Source organism: Nomascus leucogenys, chromosome 4 (genome assembly GCF_006542625.1).
Source record: "Nomascus leucogenys isolate Asia chromosome 4, Asia_NLE_v1, whole genome shotgun sequence".
Taxonomy (NCBI): Eukaryota; Metazoa; Chordata; class Mammalia; order Primates; family Hylobatidae; genus Nomascus; species Nomascus leucogenys.
In genome coordinates this window covers 28820329-28844245 of record NC_044384.1, presented here as the reverse complement: position 1 = coordinate 28844245, position 23917 = coordinate 28820329, and the positions used below count along the sequence as shown (strand labels likewise).

General features: G+C 40.8%; 1 protein-coding gene across 2 annotated transcripts in view; it reads left to right on the top strand.

The window, feature by feature from the left end:
• Positions 1-1346: 1346 nt before the first annotated feature.
• Positions 1347-23917, top strand: part of ME2 (malic enzyme 2) — a 69450-nt gene continuing 46879 nt past the window's right edge. For both annotated transcript variants that reach the window (XR_004029624.1, XM_030810409.1), the window contains exons 1-2: positions 1347-1598; positions 18395-18514. Coding sequence is in view for 1 of the 2 variants with exons in the window: in XM_030810409.1 (XP_030666269.1) it covers positions 18407-18514 (108 nt within the window). In the remaining variant the exon portion in view is untranslated. The remainder of the gene's footprint in view (positions 1599-18394; positions 18515-23917) is intronic.

The window sequence follows — 23917 nt, the reverse complement described above, 5'->3', positions numbered from 1 at the left end:
TCTTTTTGGTGAGAGTATTTAAAATCTACTCTTTTAGCCATTGCGAAATATACATTATGAACTATAGTCACCATGCTGTGCGGTATTTCTAAAACTTACTCCTGAAACTTTTTACCCTTTGACCAACATCTCCCCATTCCCCATCCACCCCACACACCCCCACAACTGTCTTTCAAAGACAAAAGAATTTCACCTCTACTAATGAAGCGTTTATGTAGAAAGACACTGGTAATGTTGCGTTTCCTTCATCCAACCTGCTGCATCTCGTAAGTTCCTGGCAAGCAGAGTTACTTTAGGTCATGCATATTTATAACCTCTCCTTGCCTGCGGTGGTTATTATAGCAACCACAGTTATGGATTATCACCTAACTGGAGTTTCCTCCTCACAGGCCCCACCCTTCAATGTTCAGAGAGGGGCGGTTGCCCCAGATTTTATAAATTGTCAGAGTTTAGGAGGGAGCAATTCACTCTTCTCTACTTCCACTCCATCTTCTCAATCCCACATTTCCATCACTTTTAATTTGATTCTGCCTTGCCTCTTTTTTATATTTTACATCTTATTTTTGAAATTGTCATTACCATGCCTTGTTTTAAGAGTACACAAGCTCATTATAGTAGAATTTTGGGTGATAACATTTTCTGAAATAAGGGTGAAGAAATATCCTCCCATGTCACAACCGTTGGGAGGGCGGGGGTAGGGATGTAGGAAGGCACGGTCCCTGCTGCTTTCAAGGACAAGACAATTAAGTGTTCCGGTGCTTTTCTGAGGCAGAACATTGAACATCTATTTATGGTGACTGTGACACTGGAGGTGACTGGTAAATTCACCGCAGGCCAATAACCTTGCCAGCAGCCATGAGGAGTGGCAAAGAATTCTGCAGAAGAGCAAGTCCTATGCACACAAAACAGCTCGGAAAGTGAAAGCGTCGCTGAAGTGCAGAAGCCTTGCATTTCCTGGGTCCTCTTCCTTCTTCCTTTGCCGTCTCCCGCCCTCCCGTCCTCCCCCTTCCTCTGTGGCTCAGGCGGGACAGACCCCAACTCCCAGCTTCCCTGGCCTCCGCGGGTTCGGAGACTGGGAACCCTGGGCCAGGAGTGCTGGGGGCGCGGTCGGCCAGCCCCAGCTTCCTTCAGGGAGCGGCGGAGCTCCTTCTCCTCCTCTACACGGCACTTCTCACATCCTCAGCATCGCGTCCACGCGGCCGCCCGCCCCGCCTCCGAACCGTAACCTCCAGGAGCTGGGTTGAGGAAGGCGGGGAGGGCAGGAACCCCGGCGCCGGCAGCTAAGCCTCCAGACGGAGCCCGCCCCTCCGACCGGTTCCTGCCTCCCATTGGCCCGCGAGCCCGTCCGTCTCCACCGTGGGCCGCGCCTTCCCGGCCCCGCGCCTGGCCGGCTCCTCGCGCCCTCCCCTCACCCGGCCGCTCGTTGGGCTACCTCTGGGTGTGGGGCCGCTCGCGCCAGTGTGAGCCTGAGCTGGCGGCGGCTCCGGGAGGCTCGCAGAAGGGGAGGGCCGGGCGGCGCCGGAGCTGAGCATCGCCAGGGCGGGCGGCAGGGCGCGGCCTCTGCCGGCTGCACCACCTGTCGCGGCGCGAGACCTCTGGTAAGGCCCGGCGCGGTGGGGCCCGGGCGGGGGTCCGGGAGAGGAGCGGGCGCCGGCCTCCCCTGGCTCGGCCCCGAGAGCACAGCGCTGCCGCGCCTCCGGCCTCTGCGAGTGCGGCCCCCGCCGGTCCCGGCCTGGCGGTGGGGGCTGGGGGAAGGGAAGCGGCCCGCGGAGTCCGCGCTGAGGGCGAGGGACCGGCTGCGTCGCGGCGACCCAGGTTCCAGCGGCCGCGGCTCTCCCCGGCGCGCGATTTCTAGGTTCCTCCGCCCGGTGGTGCCGGGGCGCCCCGCTCTCGCCCGGGAACGAGGGAGGCCCTAGGCCTCCCAAACGCCAGCATCTCTTTCTCGCTCTTTCTGCACCCCTCCACAAAAGGACTTCTGTGGCTGGAAACCCTTTGGCAAGTGTATCTCCTTTATTCAGTCGGGCCGAGTTAACGGCAGGAGTTAGGCTGTGTGTGTGGCTCCTCCCTTTAAAAAAAGACTTGCTGCGGGCTGGAGAGTTCTAAGATTGGACCGATTCCGTCTATTATGAAATGCCGTCTGTGGACTGGGATTGGCAGGTGTTTCTTTCACGCTGGCGATAACTATCTCTGCATGTGGTGTTACCTAGGTGGTCCTAGGTTTCGACTTTCTTTTTTGGTTCCGGAGATAAGTCTAGAAAATTTACGTTGCTTGTGGTGAGAAGCGTGATCAAATTAACACGTGCTTTCTTACAAAACGTTTTATCATCTTCTGTCTGTGGATTTACCTTCCTGATGCTTGCTATCACCTCTAAGCAAAGAGATTAATAGCATTGCTATTTCTGTTAGTGTTGCAGTTGATAACGATAACAATAGTAGCATGTATTAATTGCTAGTGACAGGCAGAGCGCTAGTTTCTACACGGATTATCTCAAAATAACCCTTTGAGGTTGATACTGTTACTGTCTCCAGTTTACAAACCAGGAAACTAAGGTTTAGGTAGGTTAAGTAACTTGCCTAAGACCACAGTTTTAACGTGACAAAGCCTAGATTCAAACTCAAGTGGTCTAACTTCATAGCTGCATCCTCCACCCCCACTCCCGTAAACGTGTATGCTCCTTAAGCATTGGACATGTTGTTAAGCTAATTGCGATGTTGTACCCATAATTTTGATTTTCAATTTACAAATATTCCGTAAATTAGATGAGAGAAACAGTTGTTTTTAAAAACATACATATAGTCCGTTCGCGGTGGCTCACGCATGTAATCCCAGCCCTTCTGGGAGGCCGACGTGGGTGGATCACCTGAGGGCAGCTAATTTTTGTAATTTTAATAGAGACGGGGGTTTCACCATATTGGCCAGGCTGGTCTCGAACTCCTGACCTCAAGTGATCTACCCACCTTGACCTTCCAAAGTGCCGGGATTACAGGCATTAGCGACCGCGCCTAGCTCCTAATATGACTTTTATCATGCATTAATAGGAAATGTTGGGCTATGCTTCTGTAGAAATATTCTCTTGAGAATAATATATTTATGCTTAATAGCTATGCCTGAGAACTGCTTATGGATGACGCCCTCAGAGGGTGTTTATATGTTTTTGTCTTTTAATATATTTATGAAAACAAAATATTCATAAAGGAAAAAACCCATTTACCATTTGGGAACTTCTTTTGTAAAATTAAAAACTTATATAGCTATATATGTATAATTTGTATATTAAGTTAAAAACTCTAATTGATTTTGGCGAATTTCAGACAAACTAGACATATTTTATTCTCTTTAAGACGGAGTTTTGCTCTTGTTGCCCAGGCTGGAGTGCAATGTTGCGATCTCCACTCACTGCAACCTCCGCCTTCCGCGTTCAAGCACTTCTTCTGCCTCAGCCTTCCCAGTAGCTGGGACTACAGGCATGCACCACCATGCCTGGCTAATTTGTGTGTGTGTGTATTTTTAGTAGAGACAGGGTTTCACCATGTTTTTCAGGCTGGTCTCGAGCTGCTGACCTCAAGTGATCCACCTCCTTCGGCCTCCCAAAGTGCTGGGATTACAGGCGTGAGCCACCACGCCCGGTGAACTAGCCATATTTTAAAACACAAATAACGTTAAAACCTATATTTACTAAGGATTAATGTTACAGGACAAAATTCACACTAAATAAAAATTACATTGACTTTATAAAAAGATAACTTTTATTAGAAATTATTTTATTTGAAAGTTACGATTTTGATTTTATGGCGGCATATTATACCTCCTTTGATCAATATGTACAAATTTCAAAAGTGATAAAAAATATATTCTGTATATACTTGTTTAGGATGACATTTGATGTTGCCTGTATCTGTATGCCATCCAGATTCTCATTCTTGACTTTTAGATTTGATTTGAAATATTTTGAATAAATGTTAATCATGATTATCCTTGTAGCCTCATATTAATTTGATCATTAAAAGATGTTGATGCAGAAACTAGGAGGCATTTAGTAGGCACCTTGTGACCACCTTAGTCTACAACTACTAATAGTAATGCTTATGATAACTAGTGTTTCTAGAGCACCTAGAGGGCATTGTGATAAGCATCTTAATGGATTATCTAATTTAAATCTTAAAACAGCCTATTAAATAGGTCTTGTAGTTTAACGTTCCCATTTTACTGATGAGAAAATGCGAATTGGGGAGGTTGTGATTTACTCAGCATCACAGAGCTAGCAAATGGCAAAGCCAGGATTTATTTTGTTTTGTTTTTGTTTTTGAGAGAGGGTCTCACTCTTACCCAGGCTAGAGTGCAGTGGTGCTGTTATGGCTCACTGCAACCTCAACCTCCCATGCTCAAGCCATCCTCCTGCCTCAGCCTCCGAAGTAGCCGGGACTGCAGGTGTGTGCCACTACCCCCAGCTAATTTTTAAATTTTTTGTAGAGATGGGGTTTTGTCATGTTGCCTGGGCTGACCTGGAACTCTTGAGCTCAAGCAACCCACCCACCTTGGCCTCCCAAAGTGCTAGGGATTACAGGTGTTCACCACGGGATTTAAATCCAGGCAGTTTGACTCCAGAACTTGCCCTTTGACCACTCAGCTAGACTATTTCGTATGGGTTTTTTAAAGCAAACTTTGAGGTCAAGGAGTCAAGCTCTTTATAGAGATGCTATTGTAAAACTCTAAAGGCTTGACACTATTAATAATATGTATATATCAACATTACTTCACAGAATTCTGCAAGTTTACCCTCCCCCACTTTATTGATGAGAAAAATGAAACATCTAAGTCAGTGGCTTCCAGACTGTTGGACTTCACCAGCAAGTAAAAAACCGTATGTGTGTGGGACAATTGGGACCAGACGTAGGATCTCCAACTTTTATTTCTGTCAAGGTTGAGAACCTTCTTAAACACTACTGCAATCTGCTTGGGTGCGGTGGTTCATGTCTGTAATCCCAGCACTTTGGGAGCCAGAGGTGGATGGATCACTTGAGGTCAGGAGTTCAAGACCAGCCTGGCCAACATGGTGAAACCCCATCTCTACTAAAAATAAACAAAAATTTGCTGGATGTGGTAGCACACACCTATAATCCCAGCTACTCGGTAGGCTGAGGCAGGAGAATCGCTTGAACCTGGAAGCCAGAGGTTGCAGTGAGCTGAGATCACACCACTGTACTCCAGCCTGGGCGACAGTGATTTTTGAGACTCTGTCTCAAAAAAACAAAAAAACTACTGCAATCTACTGTCCTGATCCTTTCCTTAAAAAGGGGACATTTTTACCACCACAAAGGTAGGAAGGTAATAGTTACAACATAAAAACAGAATAAATTTAATATTATGAAAAACTATATTACATTGTGTTAGTTTTTCCTCATTTGGTCATAGACCTGTCAAAAACATGTCCTAAACTAACACCAATTTAGAGATCATTCGGGAATGCCTGGGTGACACAACTGATTCTGAACTGGTAATTAGCTGAGTCTAGTCCAGATTCACTCTCCAGTCTGTCTGACCGCAAAGCCTGTGCTTGTTGCCCTGTCATGAGCTCTTTCTACTGAACAGTGTCTAGGGTTTTGGTCTCCTGTGAACAGTCTTTCTCAGGTGTTGACTATTTCCTTCTCCCCCCAGGTAGGGGGCCAGGGAGAATAGGCTCCAGCAGCCAATGTCTTAACAACTTTAGTCCCAGTCCAGTTTATAAATACCACCCAGAGAGTGAGTTCCACTGCTTCCCTGTTTGAGGTAGTTCTTTTGTCCGTGCTTACTCATGGAAAGGGCAAGGCAGTGACCATACCAGGGCAAGAAACCACGGGCATATTCCAGTATTCAAGAAACTCTCTGGCTGGGTGTGGTGGCTCACACCTGTAATCCCAGCACTTTGGGAGGCCGAGGCGGGTGGATCACCTGAGGTCAGGAGTTCAAGACCAGCTTGGCCAACATGGTGAAACCCCATCTCTACTAAAAGTACAAAAAAGTAACCGGGCATGGTGGTGGGTGCCTGTAGTCCCAGCTACTCTGGAGGCTGAGGCAGGAGAATTGCTTGACCCAGGAGGTGGAGGCTGCAGTGAGCCATGATCGTGCCATTACACTCCAGCCTGGGTGACAGAGCAAGACTCTGTCTAAAAAACAAAAAAACTCTCCAGTAAATAGCTTGATTTTACTTAGTTATTCAAAATTAGAATCCCCACCTTCTTTTATTTCCTGTTGTTACTTCACTCGCTCCTACAGTTCTCCTTCTATCATCTTTGTGTAACATAAGGAGTTAGGTGTGTGTTTTCCCCGTTCTGTCTTGTCTCCAGCAGATATTAAGCCCACCTGTCTGTTTCTGTCTGTAAGTGTACTAAGTTCCGATTTCGGCAAAGATTGTTTTATTCCTTAGGTTGTTTTTTTAATTATGCCTACTAAAGACACTATTAAAATTACTTTTATATTTTATTTTACTCTATCACTTGCTAATAAAATTAAGTTCTCTATTAATTTGAATAATATATGTTTTATCTTTAATTATAATACTCTTTTGCATATATTCTCTCATTTTATCATCACAGTTTTCTATGAGGTAGAGTTGAGAGGTGGTGTTATCTTTATATACAAGCCAAATTCATTATTTTTTAAATTTATTTGTTTTGAGACAGAGTCTCATTCTGCCACCAGGCTGGAGTACAGTGGCGTGATCTCAGCTCACTGCAACCTCTGCCTCCTGAGTTCAAGCAATTCTCCTGCCTCAGCCTCCTGAGTAGCTGGAACTACAGGCACGCACCACCACGCCCGGCTAATTTTTGTATTTTTAGTAGAGACTGGGTTTCACCATGTTGATCAGGATGGCCTCGATCTCTTGATGTCATGATCCACCCGCCTCGGCCTCCCAAAGTGCTGGGATTACAGGCATAAGCCAATGCACCAGGCCCAAATTCATTATTTGATAGGAGCAAGATTTTAACTAGGAGTTGAAAATAGAAGATTTCATATATCAGAAACCTGATCTTAACTGCTGATTCCAAAATGTATTCCATACCATTTTAGATTTGCCTACCTTGCAGTACTAATCACCAAAGTTTGTGTGTGTGTGTGTGTGTCTGAAACGGAGTTTCGCTCTTGTTGCCCAGGCTGGAGTGCAATGGTGCAATCTCGGCTCACTGCAGCCACTGCCTCTCGGGTTCAAGCGATTCTCCCACCTCAGCCTCCTGAGTAGCTGGGATTGTAGGCGCCGGTCACCACACCCAGCTAATTTTTTGTATTTTTAGTAGAGACAGGGTTTTGCCATGTTGGCCAGTCTGATCCCGAACTCCTGGTCTCAGGTGATCTGCCTGCCTCAGCCTCCCAAAGTGCTGGGATTTCAGGCGTGAGCCACCACGCCAGGCCCAAAGTTTTAACTATAGTAAATAATGCTCTCTCTCCTGGAAGAGCCACACAAACATACGACGAATTCTTTTAGAACTTCTTTTTAGCTGGGTGTGATGGCTCATGCCTCTAATCCCAGCAACTCACAGGCTGAGATCGGACGATTGCTTGTGGCCAAGAGTTCAAGACCAGCCTGGGCAACATAGCAAACGCCAGCTCTACAAAATATTAAAATTAGCCGGGCACATTGACTTGTATCTGTAGTCTCAACTACTTGGGAGGCTAAAGCAGGTGAATCACTTGAGCCCAGGAGTTCAAGACTGCAGTGAGCTGTGATTATACAACTGTATTCCAGCCTGAGTGACAGAGTGAGATACTGTCTCTAAAAAAATAATAATAATAAAACTTTTTTTAAATGAGAATTTATAAAATTTAAATAGGTTTTTTTTGCCACTTAGCAGAGTATCAACCATCCCAATTTTGTTAATAATACTTTTGTCACCATATTGGGGATTCTGGGGAGAAAGCTACTTGGTATATATATATATTTAACACTGTGCTGCTATAATTAACATTATTAGTCATATGATATTGATTAATAATTTTTAAAAGTGTAGAAACGTATATATAATTTGTACTTTTAGAGCCAACTGCTGATACTTTCTTCAGTACACTAATAAATGGAAATAAAGTGACATAGACCTTTTATGCAAGATAATCCTGAAAAGATGTATAAAAGTCAAATTTGAGTAACTTAAAATTTAAAAATAGCCTGAAAAATCTTGCTATTTAAAGAAATCCAGTGAAGAATTCTCTTTTTTTTTTTTTTTTTTTTTTTTGAGACAGAGTCTCGCTCTGTCGCCCAGGCCGGAGTGCAGTGGCGCAATCTCGGCTCACTGCAAGCTCCGCCTCCCGGGTTCACGCCATTCTCCTGCCTCAGCCTCTCCGAGTAGCTGGGACTACAGGCGTCCGCCACCACGCCCAGCTAATTTTTTTGTATTTTTAGTAGAGATGGGGTTTCACCATGGTCTCGATCTCCTGACCTCGTGATCCGCCCGCCTCGGCCTCGCAAAGTGCTGGGATTACAAGCGTGAGCCACCGCGCCCGGCCTAAGAATTCTCTTATATAGCAAATTCTCTCTCTTAAAAATAAAATCAATGGGGTTTGCTCAAAGCAGGCTCTACCACTGTTTCTTCTTCTAGATTGTACACATTTAATAGATATCCATTATTAGATTCAGATAGTGAAGACAATTCATAAGTACACAATGCTGGTTCTATATATGTGTGGGTGTGTATATATTTATACTATATACCCACACAAATTTAAAATTAAAAAAAAAAAAAGGAAAACTTGGGAAGCCTATACAGGTATGTGTCTATTTTTTAATTTAAAATTGAGAAAGAGTAAGTTAGATATTTTTTTTTTTTGAGATGGAATCTCACTCCATTGCCCAGGCTGGAAGGTGGCATGATCTCAGCGCACCTTCACCTCCCAGGTTCAAGAGATTCTCATGTCTTAGCCTCCTGAGTAGCTGGGATTACAAGCACGCACCACCCTGCCCAGCTAATTTTTGTATTTTTAATAGAGATGGGGTTTCACCATGTTGGCTAGGCTGGTCTTGAACTCCTGACCTCAAGTGATCCACTTGCCTCAGCCTCCCAAAGTGTTGGGATTACAGGTGTGAACCACTGCACCTGGCCAAGTTCTTTTTCTTGGTTTTGTTCATGTTTATAGTTCTTTTTAAAAAGCACGAAGGAGAGCTTTATTTAGGACTTTATAACTTCCTGGTAATAGAACATTAAGAGAATATTGCATGGTGGTGATTTAATAGATTCTGTTTAATGCTTCTGATGTTTACCTAGAGAAAACCAAATCTGGCTGGACGCAGTGGCTCACACCTGTAATCTCAGCACTTTGGGAGGCCAATACTGGCAGATCAATTGAGGCCAGGAGTTTGAGACCAGCCTGGGCAACATAGAGAGACCCTGTCTCTACCAAAAATACAAAAAATTAGCTGGGCATGGTGGTGCATGCCTATAGTCCCAGCTACTCAGGAGGCTGAGGCAGGAGCATCACTTGAATCCAGGAGACGGAGGCTGCAGTGAGCCGAGATCGTGCCACTGCACTCCATCCTCTGTGACAGCAAGACTCTGTCTCAAAAAGAAAAAGAAAACCAAATCTGATGGTGTAAGTTTCATAGCGGCTAAAAAGACATGGATTCCTATAGTGTTAAGTAAGAATATGAGAGCAATACTAACCCTAGGCCTCATTCCAGCCCTGACGTGTGGTAGGTGCTCAATAGATGAGTAAATAAGTATAATATAGGTTTAAACTGAATCAACTTCCAGTTTAAAGTGATCGATTAGTCACATGTTGAAATCTCCCTTTCTTGCTCTAAAAACACAGAGATGGTAAGTAAAATTGAAACAACACAGAGCCGAGTTTGAAAGGAAGAGAGAAATCTCCACATGCAGGAATGAAGAAAGAACCTATAGCAGTGAGCTTGACTGAAGACAAATGTTCCATGGGTAGACAAGGAACAAATACAGTACATAAATACTACTTAGGATCTGAAGTGTTTATTGCTTGCCAGGAGATGGAAACTGAGTTCCCAAGGCCTGTTCAATCTTCAGAATCAAAATTAGGTATATTTTGGGAAGCTGAGAATGGGGAAACACTTTTCTCTCCATAAATGAAGACTGTATCCTCACTGAGGTTGAGACAAGAGTTAAACCATGCATCTCACACCATAAGTAGAATCCTAAGCCTTAACTTGTTTGAATTTGGCTTTGGAATTCTACCCGAGGTATGTAACCATCTAACACAGAAACTAATGTAGAAACTAGTTTTAGCCTGTAAAACCCTCAGGATCTCATATAGAGGCAAACTTAAAACTACTTCCAAGGGTTGGTTTCCACAACACGCAACGTGTATGGGACCACCATCAAAGATTGCAAAGTGAGCTTATAGACAAAAATTATGCCATGAAAGAGACTGGAAATTTATATCCAGGCACTAAAGACATTAGAAAAGGTCTTTAAAATAAATATTTAATGAAGCCAGAATTTAAAGTTATGAAGCATGAACTGGTGACCATAAAACAGAACCAAATAGAAATATAGACATAAAATAATTGAAGTGAAAAAATGGAATTCAGAAATAGATAACTAAAGAGCTATATAAGAAGTTAGGTTGTGGATAAATTGCTTAATTAAGAAATGAGGCCAGGCTCAGTGGCTCACACCTGTAATCATAACACTTTGGGAGGTTGAGGCTGGCAGATCACTTGAGCCCAGGAGTTGGAGACCAGCCTGGGCAAAATGGTGAAACACTTTCTCTACAAAAAAAAAAAAAAAACACACAAAAATTAGGGGCGTGGTGGCACATGCCTGTCATCCCAGCTACTTGAGAGGTTGAGGTGGGAGGATCGCTTGAGCCCCCGAGGTTGAGGCTGCAGTGAGCTGTGATCGTGCCACTGCACTCTAATCTAGGCAACAGAGCAAGACCCTGTCTCAAAAAAAAGAAAAGAAAATATATGAAATGAAATTTTGTCTTGAAAAATGGGATTTAGAAAGGAATGGGAGGGAATATATTTATGAAACAAAAACAACAGAATCAAAGGCTCAGAGGCTGAAAAATTTGGAACAGGAAGGGAAAACAATAAAAACGCTGGACTACCACTAGTAAGCTGAGTGATATTGGACATGTCCATTTCTATCTCTGGGCTTTATTTTTTTTTCATTTAAATTAAGATATTTAAACTAGGTGATGTCTAAGACTCGTGATAACTATAATTGTGATTCAAGGAAAATCTAAGTGTGTAAATCTAATCAGAATAAAGCACTATTTAGTTTAAGGTTTATGTGCTTGGTAACATGATATATACTCTAATGCTTTAGGAAGGAAGCTCTATAAAGGGTATCAGGGTCATAACAATGTATTAAATAGTGTGGTGTTATACTAAATATATTGATCTTCCTGATTCTGTCACAGAGTTCCTCAAACCCTTGGATTTCCTGAATGATAGGAGTGTCTTTAAAAAAAATTTTTTTTTAAACTGATGCATAATAGATGTACATAGTTTCAGGGTACATGTGATGATTTAATATATTCATATAATTTGTAAAGATCAAGTCAGTGTATTCTGGATATCCATCACTTTCAATATTTGTATTTATGCTAGAAACATTCCAGTTCTTCTTTTAGCTATTTTTAAATGTACAGACGATTATTATAAACTATAGTCACTTTACTGATCTGTCTAACACTAGGTCTTATTCCTTCTGTCAAGCTGTATATTTTTATCCATTAATCCCCTCCCCCCATGATAGGAGTGTTTTTTGTCATAATGATCCCCTTTTGATCACACCTGAGTGTGTGCTAGTCACCTAAGGTGACTTAGGGTAGAGCCCCTAGGCACCCTCAGGGTATGGCTGATCACTAGAAAGACCAAGCGATTAGAGGGTTAGAACTTTCAGCCCTATCCATGAGCTTTGGGGAAGGGGGTTCTGGACATTAAGCTCTATAAAACTTTTGAACGACAAGATTTGCTGAGCTTCTGGGTTGCTGAACACATGGTGCTGGGAGAGTGGCCTGTCCAGAGAGGGCATGGAAACTCTGCATCCCCTTGCCCCCAATACCTTGCCCTCTACATCTCTTTATCTGGCTCTTCATCTGTATCCTTTATAATAAAGGGGGATCTTTTTGAAGACGTATTAGAATAAAGCAATTTACCGTGGATAAGAAGACTTAAAAATGGGCCATGGTTAAAGATTTGATAAGAGTTCATAATAATAATGATACATTTGACAAGAAAATTTAGTTATTTTTGTGACATACAACAATTTAGCATTAGAATTATGACTGACATTTCCTAAGACGTATCAGATTTCTAGGACTCTCATGCAGTTTTGGAACACATATTAACCTGTTCATGTTAATGGGACTCTAGGAAATGGTTAAACATTATTCTTATTTGGCAATGCTTCCCATATAATTTAACATGCCCAATAAGCCTAATATGTTTCCCTTGGACTTCCACGGGCCCTTTTGGAATGTCTAATAGTTAGTTTAAGGTCAAAAAGACGTAATTTAGGATTTGAAATTTGATTTGGGGAAGCCTGTTAATTATGTCAAAGGTTTAAAACACTTGATCAAAAATAGTATCCAAGGTCACTGTGATGAAATAAAATAATATTCATTCAGCTGAAGTGATTTCAAAAATCAAGAGATTTCAAAAATCAAGAATCCTCACTCTTTGATAGAAAAGCAACCCCATTGTCCAAAAAAAAAAAAATAAAAAATAAAAAGGCCTAATAAAGACAGCATGATGCAAATAGAATGTTTCTTCTGTTTTGCAGCTTACTCAAAAGGCAAACTACAATCTTTTGTTATTTTTTATTAATACTACACAAAAATCTTGTTCAGAAGAGAAAACCAAATTCAATATATTATTATTTTTTCTTTTTTTATACTTTTTGTAGAGACAAGGTCTTACTATGTTGCCCAGGCTAGTCTCGAACTCCTGAGCTCAAGTGATCCACCCATCTCAGCCTCCCAAAGTGCTGGGATTTCAGGCATGCTCCACTATGCAGGGCCTCAATGTATTATTATTAAAGTGAATTTTAATAAAACCTTACAAACAAATTCAATCTCAGTCAGCTTTGACCACACAACATAAGATTTCTGTAAATTTTTTACAACTACTTACAAAATTATTTCAGGTTTTTTTCTTCCCCAACTTGTTTTATCCATTTAGTTTTATCTATATCATTTTTCCTTCATTATGAAACCTTTAAATAACCTCTAAACTAGACAGAGTTCCTTTTTTCAACAAAAAAGCACATCTTTTGTCTTTCTCATAACCTTCCTCACCAAAAAGCATCCTGCCTTTCTTGTAAAAGAATTGTTTTTCTTTATATCTAGTTGTTTTAATTACATATATTACAATTTTGACTCTTACTAATTTCCAGTATAAAACCTAGTAGGAAGCAATTTTAATTGCTATGTACCGGGTACAGAGTTCTGGACAGAGCTATTAAGACTACGTCTGGAGGACTCGACCCCTTCTAGCATGGCCAGGAGGCACTGCTGGACCAGGAGGGCAGGGCCATATTGATCCTGGCTCTGCCCTGCAGCTGGTGGCCCAGGTACTGAAGATAAACGTATGTACCTGGGCCTCACCATGGTCACCTGTGTAGACTGCAGAATTTAAAGGCTCAAAACCAAAAGCATAAGCTCAGGCAAATCAAACGAATATTTAAAATATCTCAGGAGCAGTAGTTTGATGACCTTAAAATAGGTAGAAGAAACTGTGTAAATCTGACCAGTAGACCCAAGGCAAAAATGTCTGAATTATATTTAATACTGACAATTTTGAGACATTCCTATTTTACCAACAATTTTTAAAGTAGCTTATTTCAAATAGAGAGAATTTAAGCTTTTTCAAGAAGGAGTTTGGATGTGTCAGAGGAGACACCAAGGAAGATTAATCTGAACTACCAGACTACAAGGTGGAGTGGCCTTCTTTATAAATCCCACAGGGGATCCAAAGCAGGCAGTTTGAGCATACAAAGGAGTTTTACTTTGTTTTAAATCTGAATTCTGCTTGCTATATTCCTTTTGTGTCTTTTCATAGGTCTCTGAAAAGATGAGAGGTCTCTGCAAAATTTTCTCATAAATACAGCCAATTAATTTATTCCATAAGCACCTAAGCCAATAAGCCTTTTTCATGGAAAGTCCCAGAGGTAACTTTGCAGGTTTAGAATACCATAGACATGAGTGGTATTTTTTAAATGGCACAGTTGTGGTTCCACGTGATCCCCAAAAAAATTCACTCCCACGAAGAGGCTAAGATAGCAGAAGACTCTTGTTGCCGTAGACAGTGAAGGGTGGTGTTTGTGTATGGTGTCTCATTATCACACAAATTTGTGGGGGGCACTAGTCACAGACCCATTACTCCATGACACCAGGAGGCCCATCTGGAATTGGACTTATAATTCTTTTTTTTTTTTTTGAGATGGGGTCTCACTGTCATCCAGGCTGGAGTGCAATGGCACAATCTCGGCTCACTGCAGCCTCTGCCTCCCAGACTCATCCAGTCTTTCCACCTTAGCTAGTACCACAGGTGTACACCACCACACCCAGCTAATTTTATTTTTGTGTGTGTGGGTTTGTTTTTTTTTTTTTTTGGTAGAGATGGGGTTTCACCATATTGACCATGCTGGTCTCGAACTGCTGAACTCAAACAATCTGCCTGCCTCGGCCCCCCAAAATGCTGGGATTACAGGGGTGAGCCACTGCACCCGGCCTGGGCTCGTAATTCTTTATAGTTTCCTTACTTTTTGAAAAAATGTTAATATCTTTAATCTGTTTGAAAGGTTTTGCTAACTGTAATGGCAAATCCTTCTACCTATTCTTTTTCAACATTTCTTGGATTTTCTCACATTTGTTCTTTCAAATATATATTTAAGCTGAGTCTAAAGCTCCATAAAGTTCAAGGCTGCAGCGAGCTATGATTGTGCCACTGCACTCCAGCCTGAGCTCAGAATGAGACCTTGTCTCTAAAAAAATAAAAAATAAAACTCTGTAAATATTCTCGGAATTTTTGTTGGAATTGCCTTAGAACTGTGGATTGTTTGAGGGGAAACTGATATTTTTACTGTTGACTATTCCCATCCAGAAATGGGTATTTCTATCTATATATTTAGGACTTATTTATGTCTATTAGTTTCTGTGTTGGTGTATTCCTAGGTATTTTATAATTTGTATTAGTATTGTAAATAGAATCCTTTATCCTATTACATATCTTAATTTATTATTGCTGATATAATCAGCCACTTTGCTGAAGTCTTCTTATTAGTTCTGGTATTTTTTTCAGTTGATTGTCTCAGATTTTCTAGATGGCAGTTATATCATCTGCAGCTTTAGATCTTTGTTGTAAATGGGCCCAAAATAATGCTGCTTTTTTATTCTAAGAAAAACAATTCAGTGGAGTCATGAAGTGAAAAGTATAGTAAAAAATTACTCTTTAAGGCCAGGTGCAGTGGCTCACGCCTGTAATCCCAACACTTTGGGAGGCCGAAGTGGGCAGATCACAAGGTCAGGAGTTCGAGACCAGCCTAGCCAACATGGTGAAACCCCGTTTCTACTAAAGATACAAAAAATCAGCTGGGCATGGTGATGCACCCCTGTAATCCCAGCTACTCAGGAGGCTGGGGCAGGAGAATCACTTGAACCTGGGAGGCGGAGGTTGCAGCAAGCTGAGATCGTGCCATTGCACTCCAGCCTGGGCGACTGGGTGAGACTCCATCTCAAAAAAAAAAAAAAATCCTTTAAATTTGCTTCAATACTTATTATAAAATAAGCATAAATATACAGAATAATAGTAATAAAGAGTGTATATGCAAAATTGTAATTTTATGGTATTTTGAACTTAAAGCATCAAGATGGTAGCATAAATTAATTTCTAAAAAGAAACCTGAACACTCATTTTTCATCATGGTTATTTTTACTACACTATTATGACTATGATAAAAATCCAGCAATGAAAAAGGATAAGGATAATGATGTAGCACCTGCTTAATGAATAAGACCATTCAGATGAGCAAAATACATAATTTCAATAATTTGTGTTACCTTTCCCCTGAAAAGGCCATCAGGAAGTTGTTAGAGTTTGATGCCTCCCCAGTAGTCAGCCTTGGTAACTGAGGAAGTAATTGGCTTGTGTTTGACTCAAAAGTTTTGTGTAGGCTCAGCTACTGGTTATTTTTCTGTCTTACTGTCTTTTGTACAGCTCAAATATTTCTTAAAAGGGTTTCAAATCTCCTACGTTTGATTTTGTAGTTTTGTTCTACTGACAGAACATATTCAGAAATTAAATCATTTTTTTAACAATACATTGAAGATTTTCTACTGCTGCCTCTTCCTCTTACTCTTTCTGCTCTTCCCATTTTCTGCATTCTTTGTCAGTGTTTTCTTAAGTCCCACAATTAATTCTTAAATTTCTTCTTTGAAGCTGTGAACAAAACCATCCCTACTGTCTTGGCCTGGCTACCTGTACAGTGTTTTCCACTTTTTTGACAAAAAAACAGAAAACCTTTTAAATCATTCACACATTCTTTTCATTTATGTCCTTCATGCTTTGATTATTTACAGTTAAATTACATCCATGACTATTTAATATGAGTGAAACATTCTTGGCAATGTTGAAGGACTTCTACCCCTGACTGCGTCATATTTAATATCAGGCTTACCATCCATACATGGATGTGTTGATGAAACTCTAAGCCTCATGCAAGTGGTCTTGAAACATCAAATCACACTTGATTTCAAAGGTTGGTGGATGGAAGTGGTATGGGAGGCAGAAAACAACTTCAGCAAAGTTACTTGCAAACTGGAGTGTTTCAGTGTCCAGGAATAAGTGATCAAGCAACACATTTAAAACATCCCTTTTTGGCTGGGCGTGGTGGCTCACGCCTGTAATCCCAGTACTTTGGGAGGCCAAGGCAGGTGGATCACCTGAGGTCAGGAGTTTAAGACCAGCCTGGCCAACATGGTGAAACCCTGTCTCTACAAAATACAAAAATACAGGAAAAAAATTAGCTGGGCATGATGGCGGGTTCCTGTAATCCCAGCTACTCACAAGGCTAAGGCAGGAGAATAGCTTGAATCTGGGAGGCAGAGGTTGCAGTGAGCTGTGATCACGCCGTTGCACTCCAGCCTGGGTGACAGAAAGAGACTCCATCTCAAAAAAAAAAAAAAAAAAAAATCCCTTTTTTGGCCGGGAATGGTGGCTCACACCTGTAATCCCAGCACTTTGGGAGGCCGAGGTGGGCAGATCACGAGGTTAGGAGATTGAGACCATCCTGGACAACACAGTGAAACCCCTTATATACTAAAAATAAAAATACAAAAAAATTAGCCAGGTGTGGTGGCGGGCGCCTGTAGTCCCAGCTACTCGGGAGGCTGAGGCAGGAGAATGGTGTGAACCTGGGAGGTGGAGCTTGCAGTGAGCTGAGATCGTGCCACTACACTCCAGCCTGGGCGACAGAGCGAGACTCCATCTCAAAAAAAAAAAAAAAAGAATATTTGAATTGCCTCTGAATTGTTCAGTTTAAAATGGTTACTTTTATGGTATATGAGCTTCAAAAAAAAAAAAAAAAATCCTTATGTAAATGGTTTTGCTGCCCCCCCCACACATATCATGGATTTCTCCACAAATAGAAATCCATTTTAAAAAACTTAACAGCATAATCATTGCAATGATTTGTAATGTTTAAAGAAATAAATAGGCATTTCAAATTCTGATTTTTGGTGAGATAATTGGTAAGTAGAAGACTATTGTCACTAAATATTTTAGATTTAATATATAGTTTTCTCTTTAAAAATATCCACGTTTATGATGGATGCAATTATTTTATACATTATTTTATATAAAGTAATTACATACAATTACTTTATATGTTTTCTAGCCAACTTATATGATTTGTTTATATTAAATAACAGGTTTTCTAAGACAAAAAATTCTAGTACATTAAATTTAAACATTGAACATAGTCCATTAAAATTCTAGGTCTAGATTAAGAATCAGGATAGTTTTTCTTCCTCTGACTGTGTCTCTACTTTCTTATTATTTACTTTTCCACCTTCAAGCTAAACTCTCACTCATTAAAATGGAACTCACTTTGCTATTTACTATGTTACCTGGTTTCTTAACCTCTTAATGTGTTTCTGTTACAAGTGGGAGATGCATACCTTGCCACACTTCTGTGGCTAGAAAGAGGTTAAATGTTTTTTGCAGTGTCTGATACATAGTAGGTGTTACTTAAAGAGTAGCAGTGATTATTTCCCAAGAACAGGAGAGTGTTATCAGAAAAAGTAAGTTTTCACCTTCGCCTCTTGTTACCTTTTTAAAACTGTTGCAGCCTGTGGAAACATAAATGTGTTTTGAAAACTGATACCTGATGGACATGCAGGCCTATAATATGATTCTCTTCAGTGGTTTATTTGCTTTGTTTTTTTCAGGTGAAAGAAAAGATGTTGTCCCGGTTAAGAGTAGTTTCCACCACTTGTACTTTGGCATGTCGACATTTGCACATAAAAGAAAAAGGCAAGCCACTTATGCTGAATCCAAGAACAAACAAGGTTAGTAACATTAATATCAATGTGCATTTTCTCTCTTCCTGTTAAAGTTTGATATATTTAAGACTGATAAGCTGTGACATATTTTTGTAGCTTTATGCTAAGGTTGTTCAGAGATAGTTGTTTACATGAAATTTTCACGCTTCTCCACATGGCAAAATCGTGGTTGCTTTATACCTCCTCAATTTCATCCTCATGACTTTTACCACCAGAAAAGGATTGACTTTGATTCCTAGTTCTAGCTTTAAAAAATAAAAAATAAAAAATCCCGGAATAGTGCTTTGGCCAGGACTTTGGGCCACGTGTGAGATAGTTACATTTCCCCAGCTCATATCAGGTACTCACCCTGAGCTAATCAGTTAGGCCCTTGGAAAGCAGGGTCAAAATTGTGAAATGAACCTTTATGTAAAGTCCACATCACCCCACCTCCATCTATCTTTTTGGACACAAACCATTGCACACAAAAAATTTTGCCCATTGATTAGAATGATTAGATGACTGCTTCAAAATAGACTCCTGGCTCTTTATTATACTCTTGTGACAAAAGTGACGTGCAATATTGAGATCCAGTCATGACTTCATCCTTCATCTATGTTTGGTTCAGTGGACAAGTGCCTGTCTGTTTTTTAGTGGCAATATTAAATAGTAAGTAAAAGTTCTGGGAAGAGATTTTTTTTACAAGAAGCTTGCAAGAGGATACATTGAGTTTATTGCAATATATGAAATTTACCTTTTGGGGAAAGGTAAATTCAAATGAAAGGTGTGACTTATTTTAAAAGAACAGTCATAAAAAAACTTGCCAGTCCCATTTGTTTCCCACTATCAGGGAAAATAGTTAATTGTTAATTGTTATCGTATGGTAAGTTTTGAGGGGTTTCAGGCCTACAAAGGGGAATTTGACCATGGGTCACACAGAGCACCTCACCTTTGTATTCTTGGTACATGACACAGAATGAGTTCAACAAGCAGTTAGTGCATTAAATGAAGCTTAATGAAGGATATTCTGATCCTCTCTTGTTTGTGCCTGACCTCTCCAAATCTCATTTGCTCTTTAAGACACACCTCATTACAAATCCACTTCTCCTGTAGAACCTTTTTACACCACCATGGACTGGAGTAATTACTCCCTTCTCTGAAACTCCGTAGTAGTTTCTTCCTGTTCCTGTGGCAAGTAATCAATATGTGTTTCTTTGTGCTTCTTTTCATGGTTTAAGCTGTTATTGAAGTCATTGATGGTAGTTACATTTTCATGAGTTTATATCTTCTTGACTATATTTCAGGTTCCTTTTGGGCAGGGACCATTCAAATGCTTCTGTGTATCTTTGACAGCGCTATGAGTGCATTTGATAAATATATTGGTTTTATTTTACATTTTATCTTTATGGAAATAATTTATTTACCTACTCTGGGGACTTAGAGATCATAAGAAATTTATAAAGTACGTTGAGTGGCAAACAAGTTTGCAGATGGAGCGTAGTCTAAGTGCATTACCATACTTCCCTAAAGAAAATAATGTTGGCCAGGCACAGTGGCTCACTCTTGTAATCCCAGCACTTTGGGAGGCTGAGGCAGGTGGATCACCTGAGGTCAGGAGTTCGAGACTAGCCTGACCAATATGGAGAAACTTCATCTCTACTAAAAATACATAATTAGCTGGGCATGGTGGAGCATGCCTTTAAACCCAGCTACTTGGGAGGCTGAGGCAGGAGAATCGTTTGAACCCGGAAGTGGAGAGTGCGGTGAGCTGAGATCGTGCCATTGCATGCCAGCCTGGGCAAGAAGAGTGAAACTCCATCTCAAAAAAAAAAAGAAAAAGAAAAGAATGTCTAACATTCTGGCCTTCTGAAATCCCTAAGATTGAATAGCATCTGTATGGTCACATCATTGAAGGACCACTTCTGGAAACCCCTTAAACATCAGGAAGAGTTTATTTTTGTTTAAAGAACATAGACCAGTGATTCCAAATTCATGGGTTATAGACTCCTCAGGAACTTACCATGTAAAGAAATCTAGTTTGTGCTTCAAACATTGTAGACTTAATAACTTTTCACATTTTTGTAAATATTATTTTTAAGGATACGTTGCTGCTGTAATTAATAAAATAGTAATTAAAGGCAGTATTGAATTCTTAATCTTTTGAAATGTATGTCTATAATCACTGTATACTCAAGGTATAGCTGCTCTTTGTTTATAAAACTTTTTTATTGTGGTAAAGGAAGCATAATATAAAATTGACAATTTTAACTATTTAAAAGTATACAATTCAGTGACATTAAATTCATTTAGTGTGCAACCATCACCACCATCTAGTTCTAGAACTTTTTTATTATCCCAAGTAGAAACCTAGTATTATTTCATTTTATTTTATTTTTTTTGAGACAGGTTCTCACTCTGTTGCCCAGGCTGGAGTGCAATGACACTATCACAGCTTACTGCAGCCTTGACCTCCCTGGGCTCAGGTGATTTTCCCATCTCAGCTTCCCGAGTAGCTGAGACTACAGGCACGTGCCACCACGCCTGGCTACTTTTTGTATTTTTTTGTAGAGACGAGGTCTTGCCATGTTGCCTGTGCTGGTTTTGAATTCCTGGGCTCAAGTGATCTGCCTGCCTTGGCCTCCTAAACTGTTGGGATTACAGGCATGAGCCACCACACCTGGCCAAAATTTCTTACACTTTAAAAGGTGGGACACCATTATGCTAGGTTATAAGCAGGAGTTTAGGTGCTAATTTGAGCTTTACCATTTACTAGCCATGAAACTTTGGCAAACCCTTCAACTTCTCTAGGCCTTAGTTTTTTCATGTAAATAATATAGGTAATAGCATTTGGAAACATTTAAAGGGCTATACAAGTACAAAATTGGATTTCTTCTTTTCTCCCCATGCTCATTTGGCTATCTTTTCTCATAATTTTCTGAAATTCAGCTCTGCATGCTTTCCCACACAGCAGAAGGTGAGCAGTGGTTGAGCAAGTGAAGCTTCATCTGTATTTATAGCCACTCCTCATGGCTTGCATTACCACCTGCGCTCTGCCTCCTGTCAGAGGAGTGCAAACCCTATTGTGAACTGCACATGCAAGGGATCTAGGTTGCATGCTAATTATGAGAATCTAATGCCTTATGATCTGAGGTGGCATGGTTTCATCCTGAAACCATTCCCCACCCCCTGAAATATAGTCAACAAGATAAAAACTCATGAAAATGTAACTATCATCAATGACTTCAATAACAACTAAGACATGAAAAAGAAAAATTGTCTTCAGCTGGCTGTGGTGGCTCACACCTGTAGTCCCAGCACTTTGGGAGGCTGAGATGGATTGCTTGGGCTCAGGAGTTTGAGACCAGCCTGGCCTGGTCTCTACCAGCCTGACCTCGTCTCTACCAAAAATATAAAAAAATTAGCCAAGCACTGTGGTGCATGCCAATAGTTTCAGCTACTCAGGAGGCTGAGGTGGGAGGATCACTTGAGCCCAGGAGGTGGAGGTTGCAGTGAGATCATGCCACTGCACTGCAGCTTGGGTGACAGAGCGAGCCCCTGTCTCAAAAAAAAATTGTCTTCCATGAAACTGGTCACTGCTGCCAAAGAGGATGGGGACCACTGCTCTAGGAAGTTTTCACTGACCCTTTTTCCTACTTCCTCACCACACTGGGTGAGTTACTCCCCTGTCCTTTGAGCATTCTTGTGCTCACTTCTGTCAATACCATGTATCATACTCAGTTGGAATTATCTCATTCCTCCCTTGAGGACAATGACCATATCTTAGTCTGTATCCTCATTATCTTACCCCAGAGTACTTAGCACACACAGAGCCTCAGTACATGCTGGATAGATGGATGAATGCATAAACAAGTGAGCACATAGGAAAACAAAATCTGACATGATTGGTGCTCAGAGTTTCACAGATAATTAAACATAGGTTTTGTTTCCAGAAAATAAGTTTGGATTAGATAGGAGTTTTGTTACCTACTCTTGTAAAACAAGTTAGGAAATACCCCTATTCACACCTCTTTTCCCAATGTGCTGATTTATGTGTTTTCTTATCATTTTTTGAGCAAGTGAAGCTTCATCTGTATTTACAGCCACTCCTCATGGCTTGCATTACAAAGCCCATTTCATCTTACAAACTCTTAAAAATTGAGTGATGCAGTTTTTTTTTTATTTTTTTATTTTTATTTTTATTTTTATTATACTTTAGGTTTTAGGGTACATGTGCACAATGTGCAGGTTTGTTACATATGTATCCATGTGCCATGTTGATTTCCTGCACCCATTAACTCGTCATTTAGCAGTTTTTTTTTTAAAATAAGAATAGGAGGAAGAAGAAGGAAAAAAGTAAGAATAATTTTATTTATTTATTTTTTTTTTTTTTGAGATGGAGTCTTGCTCTGTTGCCCAGGCTGGAGTGCAGTGGCATGATCTCGGCTCACTGCAAGCTCTGCCTTCCGGGTTCACGCCATTCTCCTGCCTCAGCCTCCCTAGTAGCTGGGACTACAGGCGCCTGCCACCATGCCCAGCTAATTTTTTGTATTTTTAGGAGAGACGGTGTTTCACTGTGGTCTCGATCTCCTGACCTCGTGATCCGCCCACCTCAGCCTCCCAAAGTGCTGGGATCACAGGCGTGAGCCACTGCGCCCGGCCAAGAACAATTTTAAATTACATTAAAAAGTTTTCAGTTGAGTGATATGATTTGGCTCTGCATCACCACCCAAATCTCATCTTGAATTTTAATAATTACCACGTGTCAAAGGTAGGACCAGGTGGAGGTAATTGAATCATGGGGGTGGTTCCCTCATGCTGTTCTTGTGATAGTGAGTGAGTTCTCACAAGATCTGATGGTTTTATAAGGGACCTCCCCCTTCGCTCAGCACTCATTCTCTCTCCTTCCACCCTGGGAAGAGGGGCCTTCCACCATAATTGTAAGTTTCCTGAGGTCTCCCCAGCCATGTGGAACTGTGAGACAGTTAAACCTCTTTTCTTATAAATTACTCAGTCTTGGTATTTTGTCATAGCAGCATGAGAATGGGCTAATACAATGAGTATATTTTATTTCACATTTATGTATTAACACCTAATTCCTATACCAAAACGACATAAGCCATAGAACATGTGATGTGAATAATTGTGGATTTGTGATGAACAGAGCTTGCCACTTAGTTACAATTTGCCCTTTTTAGTGCAAGTTCATCTCAACACATTTTCAGAAGTCTAAACAAGGATTTGAATGCTAGTGAGGCACTGGCTACATAGTGCCTATCCGTATTGAGGTTAAGGGAATGCATTTTATCTCCTGCATATAAATGTGTATAAATGGATTCTATCTCCTGAACCATTTGCCTTCTATCTTACATTTCTCATTACAAACCTAAATCAGTATTAAAGAGTCTGATTTGTATTAAAGAGTTGTTTTAG